Source organism: Cervus elaphus, chromosome 26, assembly GCF_910594005.1.
Source record: "Cervus elaphus chromosome 26, mCerEla1.1, whole genome shotgun sequence".
NCBI classification, from domain to species: domain Eukaryota; kingdom Metazoa; phylum Chordata; class Mammalia; order Artiodactyla; family Cervidae; genus Cervus; species Cervus elaphus.
The window spans coordinates 41,229,704-41,254,430 of record NC_057840.1 but is presented as its reverse complement, the minus strand read 5'-3'; the positions used below and the strand labels follow the sequence as shown (position 1 = coordinate 41,254,430).

The window sequence follows — 24,727 nt, the reverse complement described above, 5'->3', positions numbered from 1 at the left end:
ACGTATTTGTCATTTTCATTCTAAGGATTTCTCTCCATTTTACCTCTTATTTTCATTGAAAATAAAATTTTCAACAGAAAGGGAAATACTATTTTAGGATCTGTTATCTCGAAGAACTCTCCTTTGTATAAAATTGATAATACAAAATGAAAAAAAAAATTACTTCTAAAGGATGAGTTTTTCCCAATCAGAAAAAGTACAAACTGTCCAGCCAAAAAAACACCTTCTACCATATCCTTTTTATTTCTTGCAGCAAAACATACTGCCACCAAATAAGTCATTACAAACATACTATTTTTCTAAATAAATAATAAAATGGCATAACTCACCAGATCATAGTAACAGAATAATTTCTACAAACACTATCAAAGCAAGATAAATAATTAACTCTTGGACAATGAAACAAGGGAACTGCCTTTAAATTATTTAGAAATAGGCTCTAACCATTATTGCACAACTGAGAGTAAGCACAGAAACATTGTATTAAGCTACACAAACTCATATAAAAGAATTCTATAATTCTGAGCACACAGCTGAATTCTTTCTGGAAAAATTTACCCACCAAAGAATCAGGTTCAATATTTTAAAATATGGGAAACTCTGGTAATAACGGGGAGACGGCCTTCACCATATTTAAAACCTCACCTGTGTTTCTTCGGGGTCTGGAGAAAATGGTAAGGGGATGTTATCTTTCATTGGGCCTGTTTCCTTCCTAACTTTTAAACTAAAACAGAAGATTAAAGACAATTTTTTTTTTTTAATACGTTTCTACAGTATCTTCCACTTGTTTCTTTTTAAAACAAAATCTAAATTTAGGACCCTAAACCAGTAGACAGTTCTTGTGCTCCTGCCCTACTCTCACAGATACAAGTAACCAAAAACATGAACTGGGTCCTGTTATGAGCAGGACTAAATGTGGCCCAACAAGTCCCCTAGGAGAAGGAGATGGGGAAAGATAATCTCTGGATTTTTGTTGTTTCAATTAACAAGTAACAGTCAAGGAGCTACAGTAAGTTCTGTAACCTTAACCATGTTCTCCCAGTGGTTTATCACCTCAGTAAACAGTCTGTACAGTTAATAAACAATTTTTTTTTTCTTTCTAGAGAAGTTGGTGGGGCTCTTGTCAAAGAACTGATTATAACTCTATCTTTTCACACCCTGGCAAGTGCCTAACATCTTTTATTTTTTATTACATTTCTAATCTGTTGGAAAACATCTCTAGCCAACTGAATTTTAATACAGCCCCAAAGAGGAAAGGAGTGCTTTCAAATCAGTGCTGTCAGCATTTTTAGGAAGAAAAAGTACAGAACAGTTATCTAACGGGATAGATACTGTGTCAGCTGGGGTTCCCAGATCCCACAATGAGAGCGGGAGAGGGAGGGAAGCCCCGCTTCTCGGCCTCTAGTGACCCACCCCTGCAGCCCAGAAAACTGCCGCCACCACTACACGTGGGGAGCTTGCTCCTGAAGTTGATCAGACAGAAGGATCGCTGAGTCGACGGAATTCTGACACACTGGGAAACTAGTAAACGCGCTCTGACGAGTGAGCGTAGCCCTTGGACCGCGCGCACACCTGCAGGAGTCCCTTCCTCCCGTCATCCTTCCCTGTCAGCTCACGAGCACATCCTTTTATATCTGGTAACAGCACCCCCAGGAAAAAAACCCTCCTTTTATTAGTCAAACACAGTGCATTTGCCAAAATACCCTTCATTAATCAAGCACCTCGGGGGGAGGGGAGGGAATAACATAACGTGTGAATTAAACGGTGCCCCACCAAGAGAACCTGTACCTTCAGGATTTTTTGGTTGTGTTTTTCTTTAAACGTTCTTTGTGTGTGTGTTTTTTTTACACTAGCGGTGATGTTGGAGGAATAATAAAAGCTGGATGTTGTGGAGGAGGAGAACGACGCACGCTCCTGGCCTCGGAGAACCAGCCAGGCGGGAAGGCGGTCGACCTTCCTTCTCAAGTGCCCCCCCATCCTGTGGCCGACAGAAGCAAACCCAGTAGGACATCCATTCCCACAGCAGCCTCGCCTCCTAAGCACCACTAGGTGCCTCGCACCCTTCGGTCCCAAATGCCACTCTCCTGTATCTTACTTTTGTTTAAAAATAAAGAAAGAAAAAAAAGACAATAAAGGATAATAAAAACCCAAACAAATAACGACGAAAGGTCAGTGCCCTCTCCTGGGCCCGAGAGACGTTTCCAGTCCTGCCTGCATCTTCCGGTCCCCGGGGCCCTGGGGCTCCTTCAGGTCCACTGTCAGGCCTCTCTCTCCTGCTCACACCAGGCCCCTCACTTGAGGCGCTGAGTCACGTTGGCCAGGGCGACCGCAAAGGCCTGCACGGCGGAGAAGGGGTACTGGAAGTCCAAGATGTAGGCGCTGCCGTCGATCCTCCCGAACTGCATCACCTGGGGTGGGGTGGGGTGGGGAGGCAGACATGTTAACGGAGACCCTCAGGGCCACTCCCGACAGAGGCAGACAGCACGTCTGTGAGAGTTCTGCGACTCTGATAAACTCCTCAATCTAACTGTGAGTTAGTGGGAAATAAAGGCCTGGAGGACCATGTTGAACTGCGCGGTGGGGAGGCCATGAGGAAGGTTCAGAGTGTGGGGAGCTCCGTGGGTCAGAGGAAGGGGCTTCCCCACCAAGGAAACAGAATGGAGAAGGAAGCAGTGGAGAGAGGAATCTCCAGGCTGAGAGAAGCTGAAGAGAACCACCGCTTGTGACTGTCAGATGTCCCTGCTCAGACAGGGACCAGGAGAGCACGCTTGGGCCCCTCGTGAGCCTCTGCGTTCCGGGCACCCCAGGGCTTACTGGGACCACACTGGTGATGTTGTTACATGATGTGACATTTATTTGCTCATGGTCTCTTTTCCATTTTTGTAAACTCCATGAGGAGAGGGACCTTTCCTCTGCTTTCCTCAGTGCTCGAATTTCAGCACTCAAAACAGAGGTTGGCAAACTCTCTGGGAAGGGCTGAAAATAAACATTTCAGACTTTGCAGGTCACATGGACTTTGCCACAACTACTGAACTGCTGTTGTAGGGTGAGAGCAGGGTAGACAGTACTGAAGTGGACGGATGTGGCTGTGTCTCAATAAACATTATTTGTAACATTATTTATAGAAAGAGGCTGCAGGCTGGATGGGCCTGTGGGCCATAATTTGCCAACTCCTGGGCCCAGAAGATTGCAAGGCATATAGCTGGTACTCTATAAACATTTGTTGAGTGAATTAACAATGTTGAGGTTTAAATGAGCGGTGGAAAGAGTTCGTAGAATAGTGGAGGAGGACAGTCCAGAATGACAGGCATGCAGTGGAGCAGGAAGAACTGAGAAACTACGAAAAATGCTCAAGTGCACCAAGAGGAGATGCACATTCTGCCAGAGAATCAGGGGAGGACTTAATGACAGAAACACAGAGAAATAAGCAAACAGAAGCTGGGTAATCATTACGTCGAGGGTAATGAACCTACACAATAAAGGAAACATAATGGCTCAGAGATGAGTCATATTTACTGGCACAATCAGTGGACCCATGACTACTGATTTACCTGGGAAAGGGGGAAGGGAAAGTTCACCTGTGCTGGGGGGAGACTGGGGTGAAGAAAATGAACCCTCAAGTTGCTCAGACAGAAATAGGTACGTGATGCTCCAAACTGAAAAATCAAGAGACAGAAGTAGAAACGTGTTCTTTGCCAACGCATCGACAGACACCAGGAAAAGCACACAGAACTGGAAGAGTACACCTCTGGGAGGGTAGGTTCTGGAAGTGGGCAAGTGCCTACTACTTTCCTCATGGGTCTTGCAGGAACAATTGGACTTTAAAAAATCAGGACACAGGATATTTTGGTGAGAAATAAATAAGATAGTGACAGGCACACTGAAAATGAGAGGCCTGAGTGGCCCCACCCTAAGAGACATCAGCTGTTTCCCATGGTTCCCACTGGCCTTCTGAGTGATTCTCCTCAAAGGCCAAAGCCCAGAGATCTGTCGCAACCAGAAGGTCGCGTTCTGGCCGCACCCGGGGACACGGCTTCTTACCTGCCGCCCCTCCAGCTCGATCTGGAAGTTCTTTGCCGACTCCTGGGTCACCCGCCCCCCGAAGTCCAGCTGGTACACCTGGGTGGCCTCGTTCCAGAGCGGCTGCTTGTTGGCCATGACGTACACGAAGCCCTGGCTGCCCAGCCGGCCGTCCTCCTTCTCGCTGGCCTTCCTGCACTTGAATTCCTCCAGCTCGCTGGCAGCCCGCAGGCTCCTCTTGCTCTTCCAGCCCTTCTTGCTGCCCTGGCTCTGGTTCATCAGCTCATCCCCGCTGATGAACAGCTCTGGCTCACTCTCCGAGCTGTCCTGGAACTCATTCGTCTTATTCAGCTTCTTCGACTTCAGCTGGTCCTTCTGACTCTTTACTTTCTTCTTCTCCCTCCCCAAGCGGGGGCTGGAGATAAGGGAATTAAAATCGCTTAGCGTCCGAGCCTCCTTCTTCACCTTGCCCTCGGTGATGGCCTGAACACTGCCCTCCTCTGCCCGGCTGTCCAACCGCTTTCGGTTCTTCTTCCCGAATTTCTCTGTCCGCTGGGGGACCGGGCTCTCTGTCAGGGAGAGAACTTCTTGGAAGTTGTCTGCAGTCTCCACCATCACCTCCGTCCCCAGGTGGCTTTGGAGGTCAGTGGGTGGGGGGGACACCAGGGGCTTCTCCACCACCAAGTGTGTCTTGGCGGGGAGAGTGCCTTGGGGGTTCTGCACGGGTGGGCAGGCGCTGTAGGAGTTCCAGGGGTGCAAGGCAATAGGGGGCAGCTGTAAACTGGAGCAGGCACTGCTTCCTGGGTACATGGGAGGCAGGGTGCAGTAGGCCAGGCTGGGCGGGTAGGCCGGCTGCAGAACGACGGAGGACTCCGGCTGGGCAAACTGCGCTGGGGCCAGGGCGTCTTTTGGAGAGCAGGGAGCCTGCACCCCCGGCAGCGGGGAGGTGCTGTAGCCGGCCGGGTAGGGCACCCCCATCCCATAGCCAGGCTGGAAAGTGGCAGTAGGGCTGGCGGGAGCCTTGGGGGAGACGAAGGGCACTCGGGACATGTCCAGGTGCTGGCTCGGACCTACCATCAGAGGGGACAGTTTCAGGGGGTTGGGCACCGCGCTCTGGGCTGTCCTTTCCTGAGGGACCCACACGTCCTCCCCCAGCACAGTGTCCCACTGGTAAGGGGGCGGCCGCTTAACGGCCACGGCTGCCTCGCCCAGCGCCGGGTGCCTCGGTGGCTTGTCGGCTGGACAGTGCTGGGCCAGCGCCTCGTCCTCCGTGAAGGCCGAGTTCACGTAGTCGGCGCGCTCGCGGGCGCCTTCAACTGCGCCCAGGAGGCTGTAGGACGACTGGGAGGTCAGCGGGGAGGTGCTGGCCGCGTGTGCCAGGCCAGCGCCAGGCTGCGCCCCCGGCTCCGGCCGGCCCGCTGCGCCCCCCGCGCCGCTGCACTGGCTGCAGGTGTAGAGCGCAGGCGGCGGCCGCGCAGGGAAGGGCGCTGCGCCCTTGGGCTTGGGCGGGTGCGGCGGCGGCCGCGGGGGCTCGCCAAGCTGCGCCGCCCTGAGCGCCACCTCGCGGTTGTTTCTGCGCAGCGTGGCGTGGATGAGGCCGCCGTCAGGCCTCTGCCCCGCGCCCCGGCCCGGGACCACCGGGCCGGCGAGGTCGGGGTAGGGAGGCGGGTCCCCCGGGGGGATGGAGTAGCGCGGGACCGTCAGGCGGTTCAGGGTGGCGCTGGTGCAGGGCTGTGGGACCTTCTTCTCGGTGGCCGTGAGCCTCAGCGTGGCCGAGCTGCCCGGGCCGGGCAGCGTGTAGGTGTTTTGCGAGCAGAGCATCCGCGTCCGGGGCCGGCACACCTCCTCCACGTTGCCGCTGCTGTCGAAGGTGGTGATCCGCTCGTAGCCCAGGGGCGGCTGGTAGTGCGCCGCTGTGGGGTACGGAGAGAAGTCGCCCTTCTTCAGGCACGTGTCCACCGGGGGCTGCGGGGGCGGCAGCGGGGGCGGCGGCGCCGCCGTGGTGGGGGCAGCGGGGATGGTTCCGGGGTAGGGGGGCGGGGGGTTCATCTTGGCCACCTGGACCTCCTGGGGGGCACTGAACACCACCGCGTCCCCCTCAGTGGCCAACTGGGGCACTGGCCGCAGGGCCTTGGTTGGCTTCTGCAGATGCTCGTGGTCTCGATCGCTGTGGTCCAGTATGGACAGCTGGATGGCCCCCTGGGCCGGCGGCGGCAGGGAGAGCTGAGGCGGGTTGGGGAGGCCGCGGCCCATCTCCACCCCTCCGAAGATCACCTGGCCTGGGCTGGAGTAGCGGCTGGCCACGGGGTACTGGCTGGACACGGGGTACTGAGCGGCACTGTCACTCGCGTGCTCGGCACCGCCCACGGCTGTGGTCTGATTGGTCAGGACGTCCAGCTGCACATTCTGGTTGGCCAGCAGGGACTGTACCAGCCCAATGCTCTGCGTGGGGGACATGGCTTGAGCCGAGCTGTGGATGGGGGCGATGGGGATGTTCACGGTACAGGGAGGGTTGTTTTCGGGTACACCAGATGCTCCTGTCACTGGAAGGCAATTAGGGAGATAAGCTGCTTACAAAACAGTGCCGTGAAACTGGGGCAGCACAACTCACCCAGTCCTCCTGCATACCAAATGGAATGGCTACAGAGGAAGGTGTGTTTGCTTAAGTAAAGCCAGACAGTTCACACAGTTATGCAGAACTTCTCTAATGTTTCTAGAAGGTCACGCAGGATGACCCTGATGGGTTCTTCATAAGCTTAGGGCATTGCCAGAGCTTTTCAATAAATACCATGTACCTGAATGGCACCAGGGCAAATAAGGTATTTAAAGATGCTGATTACTCGTGATCTTGATAAAAGGGCCCACTCTTGTGCAGGAAGCGGGCAGTGGTACGGTGTCAAAGTCCACTGAAGACTCAATGCCTAGGCTTCAGGGTAGATTTCTCCAGAGTTATGGGCTGGTCAGTGTAGGACGTGTCCTGCAGCACATGGTGTCTGGTATTTGTATATAGATTAAGTTTCTGTAAATAGAACCATGTGAAATGCAGCAGAAAAGACCACTGAAAAGACTCTTCCAGCAAATCTGCATGTGAGGGGAAGGGTCATTTCCTAATTTATCTGCTTTTTAGCATTTCAAATGGTATGTAAGGTGAGCCACACTGAATAAACCCTGTACATGTGTCTTATTTGTACAGAGCGTGCATCTGCACGATGATCGGCAGAGCACACGCGAGTGCTCAGGGCCCCTGTCTGAATGACCCTGTCTAAAGTGCTCACTGAGTGTGCCAAGCTGGCTCTTGCAGGCCTGTGAGTGCTGCTAGTATGTGAGCAGGAAACAGAATTTAAGCAGCTTATCGCAGAGACTGGCTGACCTTTCACCAGGACTGTAGCATGAAGCCAGCTGGTTCATGAAAAGCCAAGCCTGCCCTCAGCTCCTGTAGCAGACTCTCCCCGCAACTGGGTGCTCTAGTGAGACAGCACGACCTCCTGGCTGCCCGAACCCAGGCCCCATCTCAAAACTACTCTTTCTATTCAGCTTCCTCTTCCAGATGCTCTCCCCTCTGCATGGAACTCTGAGGGCAGGTGTCTTCCCCGCTGAAGGAGGGTCTCTGTCACGTCCTGAGCACTGAGTGTAAGTCCCTCATCCACAGGGAACCGCAGACAATTATGACCACAGCTGAGCGTCAGACAGAGCTCTATCTGTCACCTTCCAGGAGAACGAAAGCCAACACGGGGAAAGTGTAAAAGACACTCCTATATCCGAGGCTGTGAACAGCAGGACTTGGGCTATATGCTCAAATGTGTGCAGCCTCACCAAACGGCAGGCTCCTGTGGCTGGTTCCAAGACCGTGCCCATCAGGACTGCGTGAGTTGATAACATCTGCTCCACCACTCGGAGAGAGAAGCCGTCAGAGAACCAGAGGTGGCTACCGTGAGCAAGCACCACTGCTTTAGAGGTAAAAACCTAGGCTGAGAGAAGTCAAGCGAGTCCCCACGTTCAGGGCCTGAGGTGGGATCAGAGCCCCTCGCCCTGATCCTCGTGGGGAGGAGCAGAGCCCCTCTGTTCGAGAACGACCAGGGACAGAAGTCTGTGAACCATGCAGGGTTTCTCTGGATCAGAAACCAGAGATTTTTCAGAGCCTGTATTTACATAATTGCAGGCAGGCTTTTTTGAGAACAGTCACAGATGAGTAACTGGCAGACTAATTATAAATCATTCTAATCTATTAATAATCAAAATAGGGTCCCCTGACCAGAAAGCACTTAAATTAATTTGAGATGCTACAAATATTTCAAATTTGTAAACTAGAATTTTAAAACCTTGTACCAGATTTCAACTCAGACCAGGCTTCCAGGCACAGAGCCCTGCACGGCACTTGCGAGAGAGGAAAGCTGAAATGCACAGGTTTTCCACCCTGGGGTGGGGCAGGTTTGAGAAACCAGGCTTTGCGGGCACAGGGTCGTGTCAGTGACATCATTCTCTAAGCAGGGGCTGACAGGATGAGAGCTGGCCTAGGGCCGGTGAGACTGGGCTTCAGTTCTGATTTCTGAGTCCTGATTGGTCCTGTTAATAATCTCTTTATCCGGGCACGGGACCAAGAGGAAAACCGTGAGGATAACGAGATGGTGGACGTGCTCTGTGAACAAGAGGCATCACAGCCCCGCAATCATCCTTGCTCTGGTGGCTTCTTTCCTCCCCACACCAGCGACAGGATGTGCCCTTTCTCCTGCGACACCTCACACACCTTCCACCCTGACTGAGGAAGCTGTACCTTTTCCAAACCATGTCAGCAGGCACACCTGACATGCTGGAATCCTCAGCTACTTACCATTCTGTCCTCCCACCGTTAACAGAGGGTGTGGGCTCATGACAAACCAGTTGACATGCGTGAACACACCTGGCAAGTCATCTTCGTCTTCACTGAAAACATTCGGGTTGAAGACAGGTAAATTAACGTAGTCCATGGAAATCTTCCGAACCTCCGGGAGATAGATGGTCATCTGCCGCGGCTGGAGATGCAGGAGGCTGGTTTTGTAGATTACTGGTGGGGAGGAGGGGGGACGCACAGTCAACAGAGATGTGGCAGAGGACAGCCAGCGCGCCAGCAGGGCCCCTCGCGGGAAGGGAGATAGGGCCACGGCAGCTCTGCCATCACAAGACAGATCTCGTGCAGGCAGAGCCCAGGGCCCAAGGGCAGCCCTTCCAGACACAAGACCGCCAACCCCTAACCCGGACACAGCGTGGACGCGGGCATGACAAACAGCCGGACACAAAAAATTCTTGGTCTACACAACAGATTGCCTAATCACTCTGCCAGTCGTTTGTCTATAGAACCACACACATTTCACATGTTAAAGACAAATTCTGTTTTGGAATGAGCTGGGTATGATAAATTTATTTTTAAAAAACCGTATTTGTAATCAGAAGGATAATTTAGTGAAAATAGTTATGATAGCCACAATGCTAAGCTCGGGGAATCAAATTCTGCTTTTATTCAGGACTGAATTCTTGTCTGACTTACTTTAAACATCAGGATAGAGACTTACAGGGAACTGCCACATGCTTTCTATAAAAGGGCCGAGTAAACGTGAGCAGGCAGAGCTACTCACTTGAGTTGGGTACAGAGAGAGCCAGAAGCTCTGGGTTCCTGCCCGGCTCTGTCCTCCCCTGGTTCCATTTTCTCCAATGTCTCAATCTTCCAACAGACATGACATTTAACTGGTCCTCGAAAAAGTCTATAAAGATTTACCACTAAGAACTGCACTAACAGTCAGCCAACTTGTTCTTATAGCCTCTAATGCTCTCTTCTTGACTTTCCTCAGAAGTATCTTTTGCCTCGTTCCTAAAGACACTGGTACCAAAATCTGCCCACAGTAAAAGGCCAGAAATCAAAATGACCAGAAAACCTATCAGAGCTTTTGGCTATTTTTTGTCATTTTCATCACCTAGGGTTTGTATAAAAAAAAAATGAAAGTACCACTGGCAAAAAAAAAAACAAAACCAATTTGAACAATAATTTTATTCTTCACTAAATCATGGTGGCTAGAGTCAAACTTTGGAGGGAAAATACATGCTAATCTTTCGGTGTCATGAGAGCTCACTGTTAGTTTAGGCCACTGGAGGTTGAAATTGATTCCAGAGTCTGAGTTCCGATGGGGGTGCAGTGCTTACCTGCACCGAGGTTGGTTGGCAGGAAAGCAGCCAAACCCACGATCTTAAATTTGGTTCCCCAGATATTAGACGTGACCTGAGCGAGATAGTTGTGCTGTGGGAAAAAGGAAGAAGAATCACAGTCTGTTTGCATATTTTCTATCAACCACTTAAGAAGTAAGAATGCGAATGCTTTTTACTTAAAAAGCCGCTGGTGGCCACTGATGGAAACGTTCGCTCTCTGGGTGAGTCCACCGTGTCAGACCAGACGCTGAAGAGAGCACACCGCCCTGTTTTCAGACGCTGGCTCTCGGGCTGTGGTTCTCGGGTCGGGAGCAATGGGTGGATGGATCCCAGCGTGTCCATGCATGGGGAGGTTAAAAGGTCACAAAAGTGACTTGGGCACACTTTGTTTCACTTCTCCTTTTGCCCGGTCACTTGAACCACAAGGGTACCAAGCTCTGACTCTGTTGTTAGCCTTGATATTTCTCCTGGAAACATCAGTTGCACTGATACCCGTGTGTCCTGAGACCACCCGATCATCTGTTTCTCCATTTGATTAAATTTCAAAATATTTTAAAAGTTATCACTGTGCCCCAAACCACACAGATACATAGGCTGTGTGTGTGTGTGTGTGTGTGCGCGTGCACGCGCACACAGGTACAAAGGCAATAATAAAGATAAAATAAAATCCAGCTCCTCAAGAAAAGGGAACCCTCCAACACTGCTGGTAGAAACGTAACCTGGCACAGCCACTGTGAGAAACAGTATGGAGGTTCCTCAAAAAACTAAAAATTGAAATACCATATGATTCAGCAATTCCATTTGTGGGTACTGTATGAAAAGAAAACCCTCAAAACACTAATTTGAAAAGGTACGTGCACTTCTAATGTTCACAGCAGTATTATTTAAAAAATCCAAGACATGAAGGCAACCTAACTACCCAACAATAGATAATGGATAAAGAAGCTGTGGTAAAATGTTACACACACACTGAAATATTACTCAGCCATAAAAAGAATGAAATACTAGCCATTTGCTATAACATGAATAGACCTGGAGGGTATATGCTAAGTGAAATATGTCAGACAAATGCTGCATGATTTCACTTATACATGGACTGCAAAAAAACAAAACAAATGAACAAACATAACAAAACAGAAACAGATTCATGGGAAACAAACAGGTGATTGCTGGGGGGTGGCAGTGGGGGGTTGGAGGGTGATGAGTGAAACAGGTTAAGGGAGATTCAGAGCTACAACCCCAGTTACAAAATAAATACTTTCAGGGATGAAATGTACAGCATGGAGAATATAGTCAATAATATTGTAATAACTTTGTATGGTGACAGCCAGTAAGCAGACTTATCATAGTGACCGTTTAAAAATGTATAAAAATACCAAATCACTATGTTGTATACCAGGAACTAACAATAGTATTGTAGATCAATTATAGCTAAAAACAAAAACCTATATACACACATATGTATACACACATACACTCAGCTTATAACCCAAGGGAGGAGATAAGGCTTGTAGCTATTCACACACAAGGGAGTCACCGAGAAAGGATAAGGGAGCATCAATAGGAGGCACTGGGCTTATTGTGGCTAAGCCAGGGAAGGCAGGCTTTGGACAGAGGTGGTTATACCTGGAAACCTGAAGACAGAAACCACGGGGAGGAGACAAGAAGGTAGGCCCACTGAAAGGGAGATGCAGGCAGAAAGTGGGAAGAGGGCAGTCAACCGCGAGGCAGTGACTCCGGGGTGAAGGGGGCCAGGCCGGCCAGACTGTGGGGCTGCGACCGGGGCTGGGGTCCTGGGACACTGGGAGTCACTGAGGGGTCAGGAGCGGCTAGGGGGTCCTGCGGTGGATGTGAGGAGATGTCTCACGCAGAGCTGCCTTGGAGAAGGCTCTCGTGGCAGCTGCAGGGATCCCAGAGGTGGGAGGGAGGCCAAGTGGGACAAAGAGGCAGCAAGGGCCCTGAGGGGCTGCCGTCCCAGGCATGGAGATGGTCCCCAGGGCTTAGCCGCCCTCACACACGTGCAAGGAGGGAGGGCAGCGGGGCTCTGATACCTGAGTGATGTCTTCAAAGGGGAACTCCCTCCGTGCAAGGCTGGGTGAGCCGATGGACGGCTTGCGCATAGGCAAGCGAGGAGAGCGGGAGAGCTCCTGAGCAGCACGCGACAGCTTGGGGGACTTCCGGGCTTCAATGTTGATCCTGCAGAGACCAGGCCGGGGTCAGGCACCCACCAGTGGGCCCCCTGGCCCTCCTCACTCTCGAGCAGCCCCCGTGGATGCCACACTCTCAGGGGCGGGGCTCTTAATTTAATCAAGCCCATTCCACCTGCTTTTTTGCCTTATGAACGTGAGGAAAGGACAAAATTGTATGTGGAATAGTATATATTTAAAAATAAACTGCAGTTAGATCAAGTGATTCATTTGTAAGGAACTTTTACTTGAGGCTTCGCTGGTGGCTCAGACGGTAAAGAATCTGCCTGCACTGCAGGAAACCTGGGTTTGATCCCTGGGTCAGGAAGATCCCCTGGAGAAGGGAATGGCTACCCCACTCCAGTATTCTTGCCTGGAGAATTCCAGGGACAGAGAAGCCTGGCAGGTCCCAGTCCATGAGGTTACAAAGAGTTGGACACAACTGAGCAACTAACACTTTCACTTGAGAATTAACTTTCACTTTCTAGTAATAGTGGGCTTCCCGGGTGGCTCAGTGGTAAAGAATCCACCTGCAGTGCAGGAGACATGGGTTCAATTCATGAGTCAGGAAGATCCCCTGCAGAAGGAAATGGCAACTCTAGTATTCTTGCCTGGGAAATCCCATGGATGGAGCAGCCTGGTGGGTTGCAGTCCAAGGGGTTGCAAAAGTGTTGGACGCTACTTAGAGACTAACCAACAACAACAAATAGTGTGTTTAGAAATGTGTTCTTGCCAAGGGTTTACAAAATTAATCCTGGGGAAAATGGCGGGTGGGAAGAGTTATTTCTCACCTGAAGGCCATAACAACTTCACAGGTCCTAACACACATGATGTTTGGATTTCAACAGACTGACCTAGCATTTCGCCACTATATTTAACTAAACTATCAGATCTAAAGTCTTCCTTCAGTTTCCGTGGTTATGACATGGGGGACATGTGTTTAATGCCAATCTGCCCCAGAGAGTACAGTACTATAAAGATGAATATGGTAAGGCTGATGGCATTCTATGAAGGAAAAGCACTGAGCCTCACTACGGGCTTGAGGACTTGATAAGACATCTAGGGCTGAGGAGGATGGAGCTGGTTAAAGCTTGGTGTTGAAGACAACCAGCCTGGCTGCCGGGTGGGGGGATTCACTGGGAGATGGCAGGAAGGAGGGCCACAACACCCAGGAACGTTAGAGGATAGATAGAGGTGAGAGTCTTAGTGAGGATCAATGCACCGTTTAAGGAAATCGGTGTCCAGGTCAGGGAGCTGGGACGGGGAGTGCCGGTTTCTTATCTATAACAATATAGGCCCTTCCATATACTCTCAGTGTTTTGCCATTCCTTAGGACAAACTTGAGGATTATTATTTTTTAGCTCACTATTTTCCCCCATTACAGAATTATAGGCATGAAATTTGACATTTTCTTTAACACATTATATACACTGTAAACCTCTTCCTTACTCTTCTCAAAAGTAAAACATAAACCAAGACTGAGAAAGGAGTAAAGCAGGGCTGTCTGCTGTCTCCCTGTTTGTTTAATCCACACACTGAGTGCATCATGAAAAATGCCGTGCTGGATAAGTTATAGGCTAGAATCAAGATAGGTGGGAGAAACATCAAAAACCTCAGATATGCGGATGATACCACTCTGATGGCAGAAAGCGAAGAGAAACTAAAGAGCCTCCTGATGAGGGTGAAGGAGGAGAGTGAGACAGCTGGCTTAAAACTAAATATTAAAAAAACTAAGATGATGGCATCTGGCCCCATCACTTTATGGCAAATAGAAGGGGAAGGTGGAAGTGGTGACCGATTTCCTTCTTGTGGGCTCTAAAATCACTGCAGATGGTGACTGCAGCCATGAAATCAGAAGACATTTGCCTCTTGGCAGGAGAGCTATGACAAACTTAGACAGTGTGTTGAAAAGCTGAGACACTGCTCTGCCGACAGAGGTCCATAGTCAAGGCTATGGTCTTCCCAGTGGTCACATACAGTTGTGAGAGCTGGACCACCAAAGAATTGATGCCTTCAAACTGTGGTGTCGGAGAAGACTTCTGAGAGTCCCTTGGACTGCAAGGAGATCAAATCAGCCAATCTTAAGGGAAATCAACCCTGAATACTCATTGGAAGAACTGATGCTGAAGCTGAAACTCCTGTATTTTGGTCATCTGATGCAAACAGCTGACTCAGTGGAAAAGTCCCCGATGCTGGGAAAGATTGAGGGCATAAGAATAAGAAGACATTAGAGGAAGAGACAGCTGGATGGTATCACCAATGCAATGGATGTGAACTTGGGCAAACTTTGGGAGATGGTGAGGGACAGGGACGCCTGGTGTGCTGCAGGCTGTGGGGTTGCAGAGTTGGACACGACTGGGCAACTGAACAACAACAATTTGACATTCTCTTTAACATGTTACACACACTGTAAACCCTCTTCCTTACTCTTCTCAAAGTGGAAGATAAAACAAGCTCCCTGGCTGTGACCCCCATGGCACCCACCATTGGTGCTGATCCCTGGAAGTTCTGCGTGCTTTGCAGACCTCCTCCTGGACTCCTTTTTCTGTCGCAAAGGAGAGGATGAGGGAAGCTGGAACAGCTGCAGGCAGGCCTTCTGGATGAAAGGCGGGCACGCCCGCTGCCTGTGCCCCTCAGCCGTAGGTTTCAGCAGGACTCTGGCACGGACACACACCCCTGACACACCTCCAGAGACGTGCAGCGGGAGCACGCTCCCACGCGTCCCGGTTACCTTGGGAGTTTGGGGGACTTGCTCGCTCGGGAGACTTTGGGGGACTTCTTGGCAGCCCAGTCGTCGCTCAGTTCAATGTCGCTGGAGTCGGAGCAGTTGCAGCTGTCGATCATGGTGGAAATCAAACTGTTTCCATAGATTTCATCTGGTGAGACACCGAGCAACAACATTTAGGGGAGTGACGCCGATTAGCCCCCAGCAGTGGTTGTTACTGGAAACCAGAGGACAGACTGACTCCACAGGCCATCATTTTCAGTCTAGAGGTTGAAACAGGAAGGAGCAGGACAGTTTTCCTTCTACATTTTCATTCTATTCCAGTTTCTAAGCAAAAGTGAGTAATTACTTCTACTCCTATCAACGTGGGTATGAACTAAAATGCCTCTGGAATGTACAAAACAGCCTGGCCCCATTTACTGTGTGGAAAGCTGGAGCCAAAACGGCTATGCAAGTCTTGCGCCACAGGATACCCCCAGCATAGGTCCGAGTCCACGCAGGCTCTCAGCAGCCCTGGAACCCAGGCCATGCAAGGGGCTTGCTGACTCAAGGCCCCCCAGCCCCGTCAGTGTCCCCTGTGGGCCTGCTGCTGACCCGGGACCTAGGAAGACCCCCTCGTGGGTTCCAGGCCTGCTTTCAGCAATGGTTGGAAGAGGACTCCAGCAGCAGGACACCGAGCGGCAGCTGTGGACTCCACGGAGGGGCCTGTTTGGGACCCAGCCGGCCACTAGGCAAGAGACGTGGGGCCCCAGGCCGAAGGTGACGTGCAGGGAGTGGGCGATCATAAAGCCACAGAATGGATGGAGTTCATGTTAGACTTTTCCCCCAAAATATCCTTCTCCTTTGCTGACCTCCTCATCCCTTGGACTCCAAGAGCATTACCTGGCAAAGTAATAAAAAGGCCAAATGAAATTATTTCTAGAATATGAGAGATCTGATCGTTCAAAAGGGTTACTTACATCTACAAGGATGAGTCTGTTCATTCAAACCAGTCTCTAGGTTTCTGAGCACATGGAGGTGACACCTGCGGACAGGGGCCTATCAGAGGCCATGAGAGTCAGAGCAGAACAGCCGGGCAGGGAGGCCACTGATGCCCCATCTGCGTCACCACCGCAGCCTTAAACTGCTGTCCAGACTGGGAAACACAACTTCTGCACCCAGCAAGCCCCAGTGCTGGGCATTCAAGCCCCATCACCTGCCCTGAGTAGTGCTTTATCTATAATTAGATAATTATAAACTACTTCTGGATCAAAGGAAGCTTGGCCACGATTCAGAAACCCCTGTGAGTCCACAAGACGCTTCCACGTGTTCCTGAGCACAGAGCCAGTCCACTGACCTGAGCAAGTTCTGCAACACACCATCCACTCAACGCTGACCTACTTGTGCAGGCCAGGATTTCACCGTTGCTATGGGATTCACCACTTGCTCTTTTTCTCACTACTGTCTTAGTTTGTTCGGGCTGCTATAACAATATACCACATACTGGGTGGCTTATAAAAAACAGAAATTATCAAGTCTTGCAGTTTTAGAGGCTGGAAGTCCAAGGTCAGGGGGCCAGCATGGCTGGGTTCCAGTCCTGCCCTCTTCGGCGTTGTGGACTCCGGGCTTCTCACTGTGAGCTCATGTGGCAGGAGGGGCCGGTGATCTTACTGCAGCCCTTTTTATAAGGCACTGAGCTCATGATATAAAGGCCCTGCCCTCTCGAACTAAGCACCTCCTCAAGGGCCCATCTCCTAACACTACTGCCATTTCAACCAGCTGAAACCAAACTGTCAAACCAAAGTGTCAGTGAGTTATTTTTTCACAGCGAAAATGCTCAGAGCAAAGGTGTCTATGGAGTGAAGCTTATGGCAAAAATACCTCACATGGGCTTAGACAACAGAAATTTACTTTCTCAGTCTGGAGGCCGGAAGTCTGGGATCAGCATGCCAGCAGGATCAGGTTCTGGTGAGGGCGATCTTCCTTCCTGCTGATGGTCCCTCCTCACTGTGTCCTTACAGGGCGTGTGGAGAGACCAGAGACCTCGCTCCTCCTTCCAAGGCCACGGTCCTACTGGATTAGGACCCCACCCTTACAGCCTCCTTCAATCGTAACTGCCCCTAAAAGCCCTGTCTCCAAACACAGTCCGCAGCACCCCAGCCTGCTGCCCTGCTCAAATTCTTGTCACTCTCCCGTGCAAGATACACTCGCCCCGTCCAGACAGCCCCCAAGTCTTCAGCCTCATTCCAGCATCAACACTCTCGTCTAAAGCCCAAGGTCCTGTGTAAACGTCATCTAAGTCAGATGTGGAGGAAAGGCAATGTAAAACTCACACTGAGGCAAAATTCCTTTCCAGCTGTGGAGCCGTGGAAGCAGACAAACTATGTGTGTCCCAAATAGAGCTGTGAGGATAGGCGCAGGGGAGAGTCCGTCCAAAGGGAGAAGAGAGAGGGAGGAGGGAAAGGGAGGCTCCAGGGAGGACTGTGGCAGGGAGCACCTGAGTATACCCACGGAGACCAGTCTGGGGGAGCTCCTGGAAGGAAGGGCTGGCCCATCATGCTAGATCTCCATGGATGAGTGGGACATTCCTCTCGGCAGTCAGCTAGAGCAGCTAATGGTAGATGAGCGAGGGGCAGAAGTAAGATTCTAGAGGGAAGTTGAACAGGCTAAAGGTTCAGAAGCTTTAATTCTCTTGTTCCCTCTGAGAGGGGCAGAGACAGCACTCCACTACTACCTTCCGATTGTCTCCACAGCACATAAGGTCCTCAGTGAACACCTGGTAAGTAACCCGCAGGGGCAGCTGCTGGCTGCCTCTCATCACAGCCCTGACCCCACAGAGCCCTACGGAATGCTGTCACAACCCCGGCAGAAGGAGCATTTAGAGAAGCCTTAACTTTTAACAGAGAAATGGAGTGGCTTCAGGGATGCTCCTCGCCAGCCGAGGCCGGCTCACGTTTCATCCACAGGCCCCACCTCTGCACGGGGCGCCGTGCCCCGGGAGAGGGCCCCACCTGATCGGCCGTCTGTCCGTGGGTCCATGATGACGAACTCAGGCCGCAGCTTGCTGACGCGCCGGCCCTTGAGGATGGGCACCAGCCCGCCCAGGTGCTCCAGGTAGAGCGTGTAGCATGGGCCGCCCACCTCCGGGTCGTCCTCTGTGCGCTTCATGGTGCAGTGCAGCCGCTCGCTGCCGGCCGACGGGTAGCTGACGAAGTCCCGCATGTTGTTGGGGTCTGGAATTGGGGGCTGGAGGCAGGACACAGAAGGAAGAGCGTGTGGGCATCACCGGTGACTCTGCACTGGCTGTGGCTCAGGGACTCATGGCTCTGGGGACACATGGGACTCTCCCAGGAGCTTTCAGAGAGACCTCAGCCAGGACCCCACCTCAGACACTGGAACTGGAACCTGCGGGTAGGCCTGGGCACAGGCATGCTCTCAAAACTCCCCTGGCGACTTGAATGTGCAGCCAGGGTTGAGAATCGCTACTGCAGAAAGGAGACTGTAAACCAACTCCGGGTGGGCGGGGGGTATGGGGGTGGGGGTGGGGGTGGGGGGGTTTGTTTTAGAGAAAAAGTAACCAACAAGCCAATGTGATACTTAGAAGCAAAGACAGAAAACAAAAAAAAGAGAATATTGTATAGAAAAGAACCTAAGAAGCAGAGGCAGGCCCAGAGAGTAGGAGGGAAAGCCGCCTTTAAACAGTGACTGGCAGCACTGTCCACCCACTCCAAGAACAGACTAGCTCCCAGGTTACAGCCAGGTTACAGCTGGCAGCCAGTGCTACGGGGGGTCGGCCTCCTGAGCACAGGGGTGAGGAGAGCAGACCCTAGGATGGAACGGGGCTCGATCCTGACCACTCCCGTAACCGTGGATGAAGAGCTACCTGACTTCCAGGGACACGTGCCCTGCTCTCACACATGGGATCACAGCAGCGGCTGCCAGTGAGTCAGGACTGAACAGACAGACTGGTCATTGGGAGGGCCACGGCAGTCAGGCTTGGGATGCTACCATTGCCACAAGAGGCTCACATCCATCACCCAGGACCAATCCCCCTTGGACACGGACGCAAGGGGTGTACCACATGAGGGAGGACCACGGCGCACTCTGGGCGCTGCCTGACTGGTGCTCTGCTTGCAGACTCTCGCCCATCTCCCTGACCCCACCCCTCCTCCCCGCAGTCCTTTGGGGGCGGGCGGGCAGGGTGAGGGGGGAGGAGGAGGAGGAGGCGGGGGGGGGGGGCGCTTCACCTTGATGGTGGGGATGAAGGCAGTGGAGAGGTAGGAGCAAAGGCGGGGGGGTAGGGTCAGCTTGCTGACATCCTTGTCCTCGCGCAGGGCGCTGGCGATGGCCTGCTGGCACAGAAGCTGCAGGCTGGACACCCGGTGTTCCACGCGCACCACGTACAGGGCCGGTCCCGATGCCATCAGCAGCCGCGAGTCCCGGTGTCCCCAGCAGATGGAGACGATGGGGCGCTGCCGGGGAGGGGGGGGAGGGCGAGCGTCAGCCTGGGCTCTTGGGAAAGCAAACCAAGGTTACGCACCCCGTGTCGAGCAAAACAAAGTCATCTCACAGATTTGTAGCATGTTGGTTTTAAAAAGCACAATAGAGAACATTAAATCCATATGATAAGAGTCAGTACTGTCGATGAATAGCAGTTAGGTCCCCAGGCCAGAGCCCAAAGCACCAGAACAGTATTACAAAATTCTTTCACATGGATTATCTCATTAAATTTGGTGACAAAAAACCTACCTGAGCTTTATATAATGACATTTCTGCCAGGGGATGCACTTAGCCTGGGGTACAGTAACCCCTTTTCCTTACTGAGGCCCTGACTACTTGGATCCTTAAGTAACCAGTAGCAGTCCAAGGCTTGGAGGAGTAGTGAGGAAGTAGACCAGATGGTTCATCACTTTGGTCCTGACAAGGAGCATTTCAGAGTCAGGTCAACACTGGATTCAAGTCACAAGCTTGTGACCGGGGGAATATTATATAACCCTGGAAGTCTAGTACTTTTTCATGAGTAAAATAGGGGTTGTGAGGATTAAAGGAGACAAAAGATAACAGTGCTTCTGGGACCCATCACAGGTGACAACGCACAGATTCTCAGCTATCTTTGAGCTGATGGGGCAGGAAAGGGCAGAGAGAGGAACATCGTTTCTGTGGCAGCTGCTCTAGGGGTCTGTGGACGTGACTTGCTTTGAAAAGAGAGGATGATAGCTAAACATGGGAGTCAGAAACCGGTTGTGTTGGGGAAAAGAAATCCAAAGCTCAGGGGTCCCATCAGCCGAGGAAGAAAGAAAGAGGTGGAGGGCTGTGATGGAGAAGCAGCGAGAGAATCTGCTCCTTCCTATCCAGGCAGATGGAGTCCTAACTTAATGGAGTCCTGAGAGGCTGCCAGGATCAGAAGCGGGGACACCAGATCTTGCATATGAAACAGATAGGAGGAGAACCTTCATGACACTTCAGTGACAATCGTCGAGATAAAAGGAACACATGAAGACACTAGCTTAAAACAGCCTCCAGGGTCAGCTAATTCTGGTTTCAAATTCAAAACAAAATGCAAGGCTGAAGATAATTCATCTTTCATTGCCATCACAGCAAGGCCGGGCAGCCGCAGCGTGGGACCACAGCCGCGGTCCCCTGGAGGAGGCCCATGGGGCCTGGTGCTCAGTCTGGGGGCTTCAGACTACTTCCAAGATGGGCCTCCTTCCTTATAAGAGGATCTCTCACAGAGGGCAGACCCAACAGAGGACACGGTTAACTAACAGCAAGACATGATCACTGCCAAAGACAAGGCAGACAACACACACAAAAACATCCCCTCTAAACTTCTTGGCATCAGCAACTACCTCCCCATTAGTGCAGTTTAGGACAAAAGTTCTTTTAGTAGCATAACCATGCTTAGTCACACTATAATATATTAAGTGTATCAAATCCACACCCTGTACACCTTAAACTCACAAAGTGTTCATATCAAATAAATCGTAATAAAGCTGGAAATAAATAAGAAAACTAACACACACAACAAAACGCTTTTATACCTTGTGTATACTTGCACAGGTCTCACATGTCATCCTCCTCTTTACAAGGCTCATCTCCCGCTGGTGCTCACCTTCGTGTGCGGTTCACTGTGTCCCAGCCTACAGAGCCCTCACTACAAGTGCTGTGTTGTCTCAGAAAGCACGGGAGTCAAGGCGGCGGCAGAGACACAGACAGGGTGGTCATGCCCACAGACAGCATGGGGGCGCCTTGATTCAGCGGCCTCGCCCTCAGCGATTTCTGGGGCCCCGTCTGTAGGTAGAACAGGCATTCCCTGGTCTCCCCCAACCCAGCCTCACGCACGGGGCATGTCTTCTCCAGGCACGCCCCCCCTCCCAGGATCAGCTGCAGCTGAAGAGGACTGTGTCTGCCCAATATTCTCTTCCAGCAAACCTGGATATACATGCCTCCCACAGATGATGTTTTTGTTTGAACAGCTGTCGTCTGCTAGGGAAAAACTCAGATGCAAATCTGTAGGCTTCATCGCTTTCTCAAACTGCAGAAAATGACTATTTTTAGAACCAAAGCTAGAGGTGTGGAGTTGATAATATTCAGATTTTAATCTGTGTAGGTATTTTGCACATAAATCTGAGGCACAAGACGAGACACTGAGCTGTGTTTTGGGAGCATCAGTGCGGTGGGAACCTGGTGCTGTGGTGAGCAGGCTGGACAGACACAGGTGTCCCCAGGCTGGAGACGTGCGACGTCCACAGGGAGCTCGGGGAGCAGCTGTGGACGGTTAGCCTGCCCTCTCTCTGTGGCACACACCAGGCCCTTACAAGGAGGGGGCGGAGTCTGCTCCCTCACCTCCCTGGCCATGGCATCACAGATGGTCAACAGCCAGGTTCAACCCCTTAGAGCAGGTGAAGAGACGCCAAGGAGCTGCTGACCTCGCCTCCTGCTGCCACAGGATACACGCCGTGCATCTACCAATCACACTCGCCCAGGAGCTGTCATCAGCCCGTCAGTGAGTCCCTGTGAAGTGGATGTAGTGGGCTGGACACCTGCTGGGCATCCCTGCTTCATGGGGCTGAGGCTCTGAGGAAGGAGGGGAGACAGGAGGGTCTTGGGCTCTGTGACAGGGATGGACGGTCTGACGGCGTCAGATGGTGACAATACTGCCAAGCAACAGCAGTACGATAAGGGGCCAGAGGAAGAGCAGAGGTCATTTCAGGCAGGGGGCAGAGAAGGCGTCCCTGGAGGAAGACTCAGCAGAGGCCTGACACGAGGGAGCCATGGACGTGGACACAAGGACAATGCCTGTGATTGGAGCCCAAAGCTTCCCACTACTCTACTATCTGTGTGCACTGCATGGGGTCCTCTAAAAACTCAGTGAAGTGAAAGTCGTTCAGTCGTGTCTGAATCTTTGCGACCCCCATGGACTATATACAGTCCACGGAATTCTCCAGGCCAGAATACTGGAGTGGGTAGCCTTTCCCTTCTCCAGGGGATCTTCCCAACGTAGGGATCGAACCCAGGTCTCCTGCACTGCAGGCGGATTCTTTAACAGCTGAACCACAAGGGAAGTCCAAGAATACTGGAGTAGGTAGCCTATCCCTTCTCCAGTGGACCTTCCCAACCCAGGAATCAAACCAGGGTCTCCTGCATTGCAGGCGAATTCTTTACCAACTAAGCTATCAGGGAAGCCCCTAAAAACTTAAGGGGAATTAAAAAAAAAAAAGCAGGATGTCCTTCCCTTGTTAAAGATGAGCTGTTCAAGCACGGTTAGAGTCAACAGACCACAGAAGGTTCAAACCAGCTACACTGGCCTGAGAGAGAGAAGGTGGCCACCCCGTCACATGGGTTCTGGGTGGTGAGGCCCTGCTGGGGAGTCAGACCCCGGAAATGTCAGAGGGGCCTCCTGTCACCCAATCACCGGCCCTCCGTTCTGTTGTGCTTTAGTCGCTCAGTCGTGTCTGACTCTTTGCAACGCCATGGACTACAACCTGCCAGGTTCCTCCATCAGTGAGATTTCTCAGGCAAGAATACTGGAGTGGATTGCCATTTCCTTCTCCAGGGTGTCTTCCCAACTCAGGGATTGAACCCATATCTCCTGCATTGGCAGGCAGACTTTTTTTTCTTTTACCACTGAGCCACCAAGGAAGCCTGAGTTCCCCCTAAGAAGGTACCCTAAGAAGGTACGTATCTCTTTCAGAGAAAATACACTTCAAATGTTTCAGAGCCCCGGACAGAAGGGGGTATTCAACGTTTGTACAGGCATGTACACAGAAGGAAAGCCTTCAAGAACAGTTCACTTGTAAATAGACCAAGGTGGTGACTAGTCACCGTAAAACTGTGTTGGTTGGTGCCATGGACAGTTCTGAATATTGAGTTACAATGATTTGACCAAAAACTAAGCCACAGTAATAAAAGCTGGCTCAGGACTCATTTACCCAAAGCTTCATTTTAAAAGAACATGCACCATTCTTGAATTTTGTAAGCAGACAACCCCAGAAAGAACTTTTTCATCTATTTATAGCAAACAATGGGAAAAGCATACCTAAGACAGCTTTGTGAGAATAGGCAGAGTTAATTCTCAGCAAAAGGAGGCAAGTACAGTTTTTTCTAGAGCACAGTTTTTTCTAGAGCACAGAAAGTCAGTGAACATAATCACTCACTTTTCACTATCTTTCACTCACTTCACACTTTCTTTCTCCCCTTTTAATTTTTTACCCAAATATCTTACATCAATACCTGAACCTTACAGAATATAAGGCGATTCCACCAATCTGCCTTTAATAGAGAAAAAGTTCATAAAGCTAAAACACATAAATCCCCAAAATCCAACAATCCAACCAAACAAAAACACACTGATCTGAATTACTGAAGCCTTTGAACTCCAGTCAGTGATGCTAACCCTCAAACTGTGGTCAGATGATCAGATACACAATTACATATGTGCATACTAAGCCAGTTCCATCGTATCTGACTCTTTGTGGCTCGATGGACAGTAGCCCACCAGGCTCCTCTGTCTATGGGATTTCCAAGGCAAGGATGCTGGAGTGCATTGCCATGCCCTCCTCCAGGGGCTTTTCCTGACCCACGGATCGAACTCTTGTCTGTGGCGTCTCCTGCATTGGCGGGTGGGTTCTTCATCACTAGAGCCACCTGGGAACCCCCAATTATATAAGATGGTCACAGATAGCAGCTGGTGAGATGGACCATAGACTTTTAAAGTATGACAGGCAGGAAGGAAAGGAAAATGAATTAGAGTGTATTTCCTTCTAAGAGCATCAGCCTCAGGCTTTGCTGTTGTGAGTAACTCAGGAGAATCAGTTTTAAAGCGAGGCTGCCACCAGTCTGTGCCGGGCACTGGCTTTGTGCGCAATAACCTACAATCTCATTAACTTGGAAATAAATTATCCAATCTAAACTGCATTTCGTTCTTTTTATAAACAGCCCAATAAGCTGCCTAACTTCCTTCCTGCCATAAAAATGTTCCTGCCTTTGGACAACTTGAACAGCACAGTACAGACACGTGATTCTAGAATCATTACAGACGCCAGTTAAGCTGCTGCCACACACAATCGATACTGTACTTGGTTTTTAATAGCATCATTATTTAACTGTATATTATTGAGGCAATTTTTCAATGGCTGAAACA

General features: G+C 51.0%; 1 protein-coding gene across 2 annotated transcripts in view; it reads right to left on the bottom strand.

Moving 5' to 3' along the window:
* Nucleotides 1-220: 220 nt before the first annotated feature.
* The window catches only part of TULP4 (TUB like protein 4), a 194,625-nt gene continuing 170,118 nt past the window's right edge, over nucleotides 221-24,727 (bottom strand). Inside the window, exons 8-15 of one of the 2 annotated variants that reach the window (XM_043888168.1) lie at nucleotides 19,332-19,556; nucleotides 18,096-18,330; nucleotides 15,112-15,256; nucleotides 12,246-12,390; nucleotides 10,192-10,285; nucleotides 8,849-9,061; nucleotides 4,042-6,563; nucleotides 221-2,408 (exon numbers count right to left, since the gene is read on the bottom strand). In XM_043888168.1, the coding sequence (XP_043744103.1) occupies nucleotides 2,292-2,408; nucleotides 4,042-6,563; nucleotides 8,849-9,061; nucleotides 10,192-10,285; nucleotides 12,246-12,390; nucleotides 15,112-15,256; nucleotides 18,096-18,330; nucleotides 19,332-19,556 (3,696 nt within the window). In that variant the 3' untranslated portion in view covers nucleotides 221-2,291. The remainder of the gene's footprint in view (nucleotides 2,409-4,041; nucleotides 6,564-8,848; nucleotides 9,062-10,191; nucleotides 10,286-12,245; nucleotides 12,391-15,111; nucleotides 15,257-18,095; nucleotides 18,331-19,331; nucleotides 19,557-24,727) is intronic. The other variant, XM_043888169.1, reaches the window with a different exon arrangement.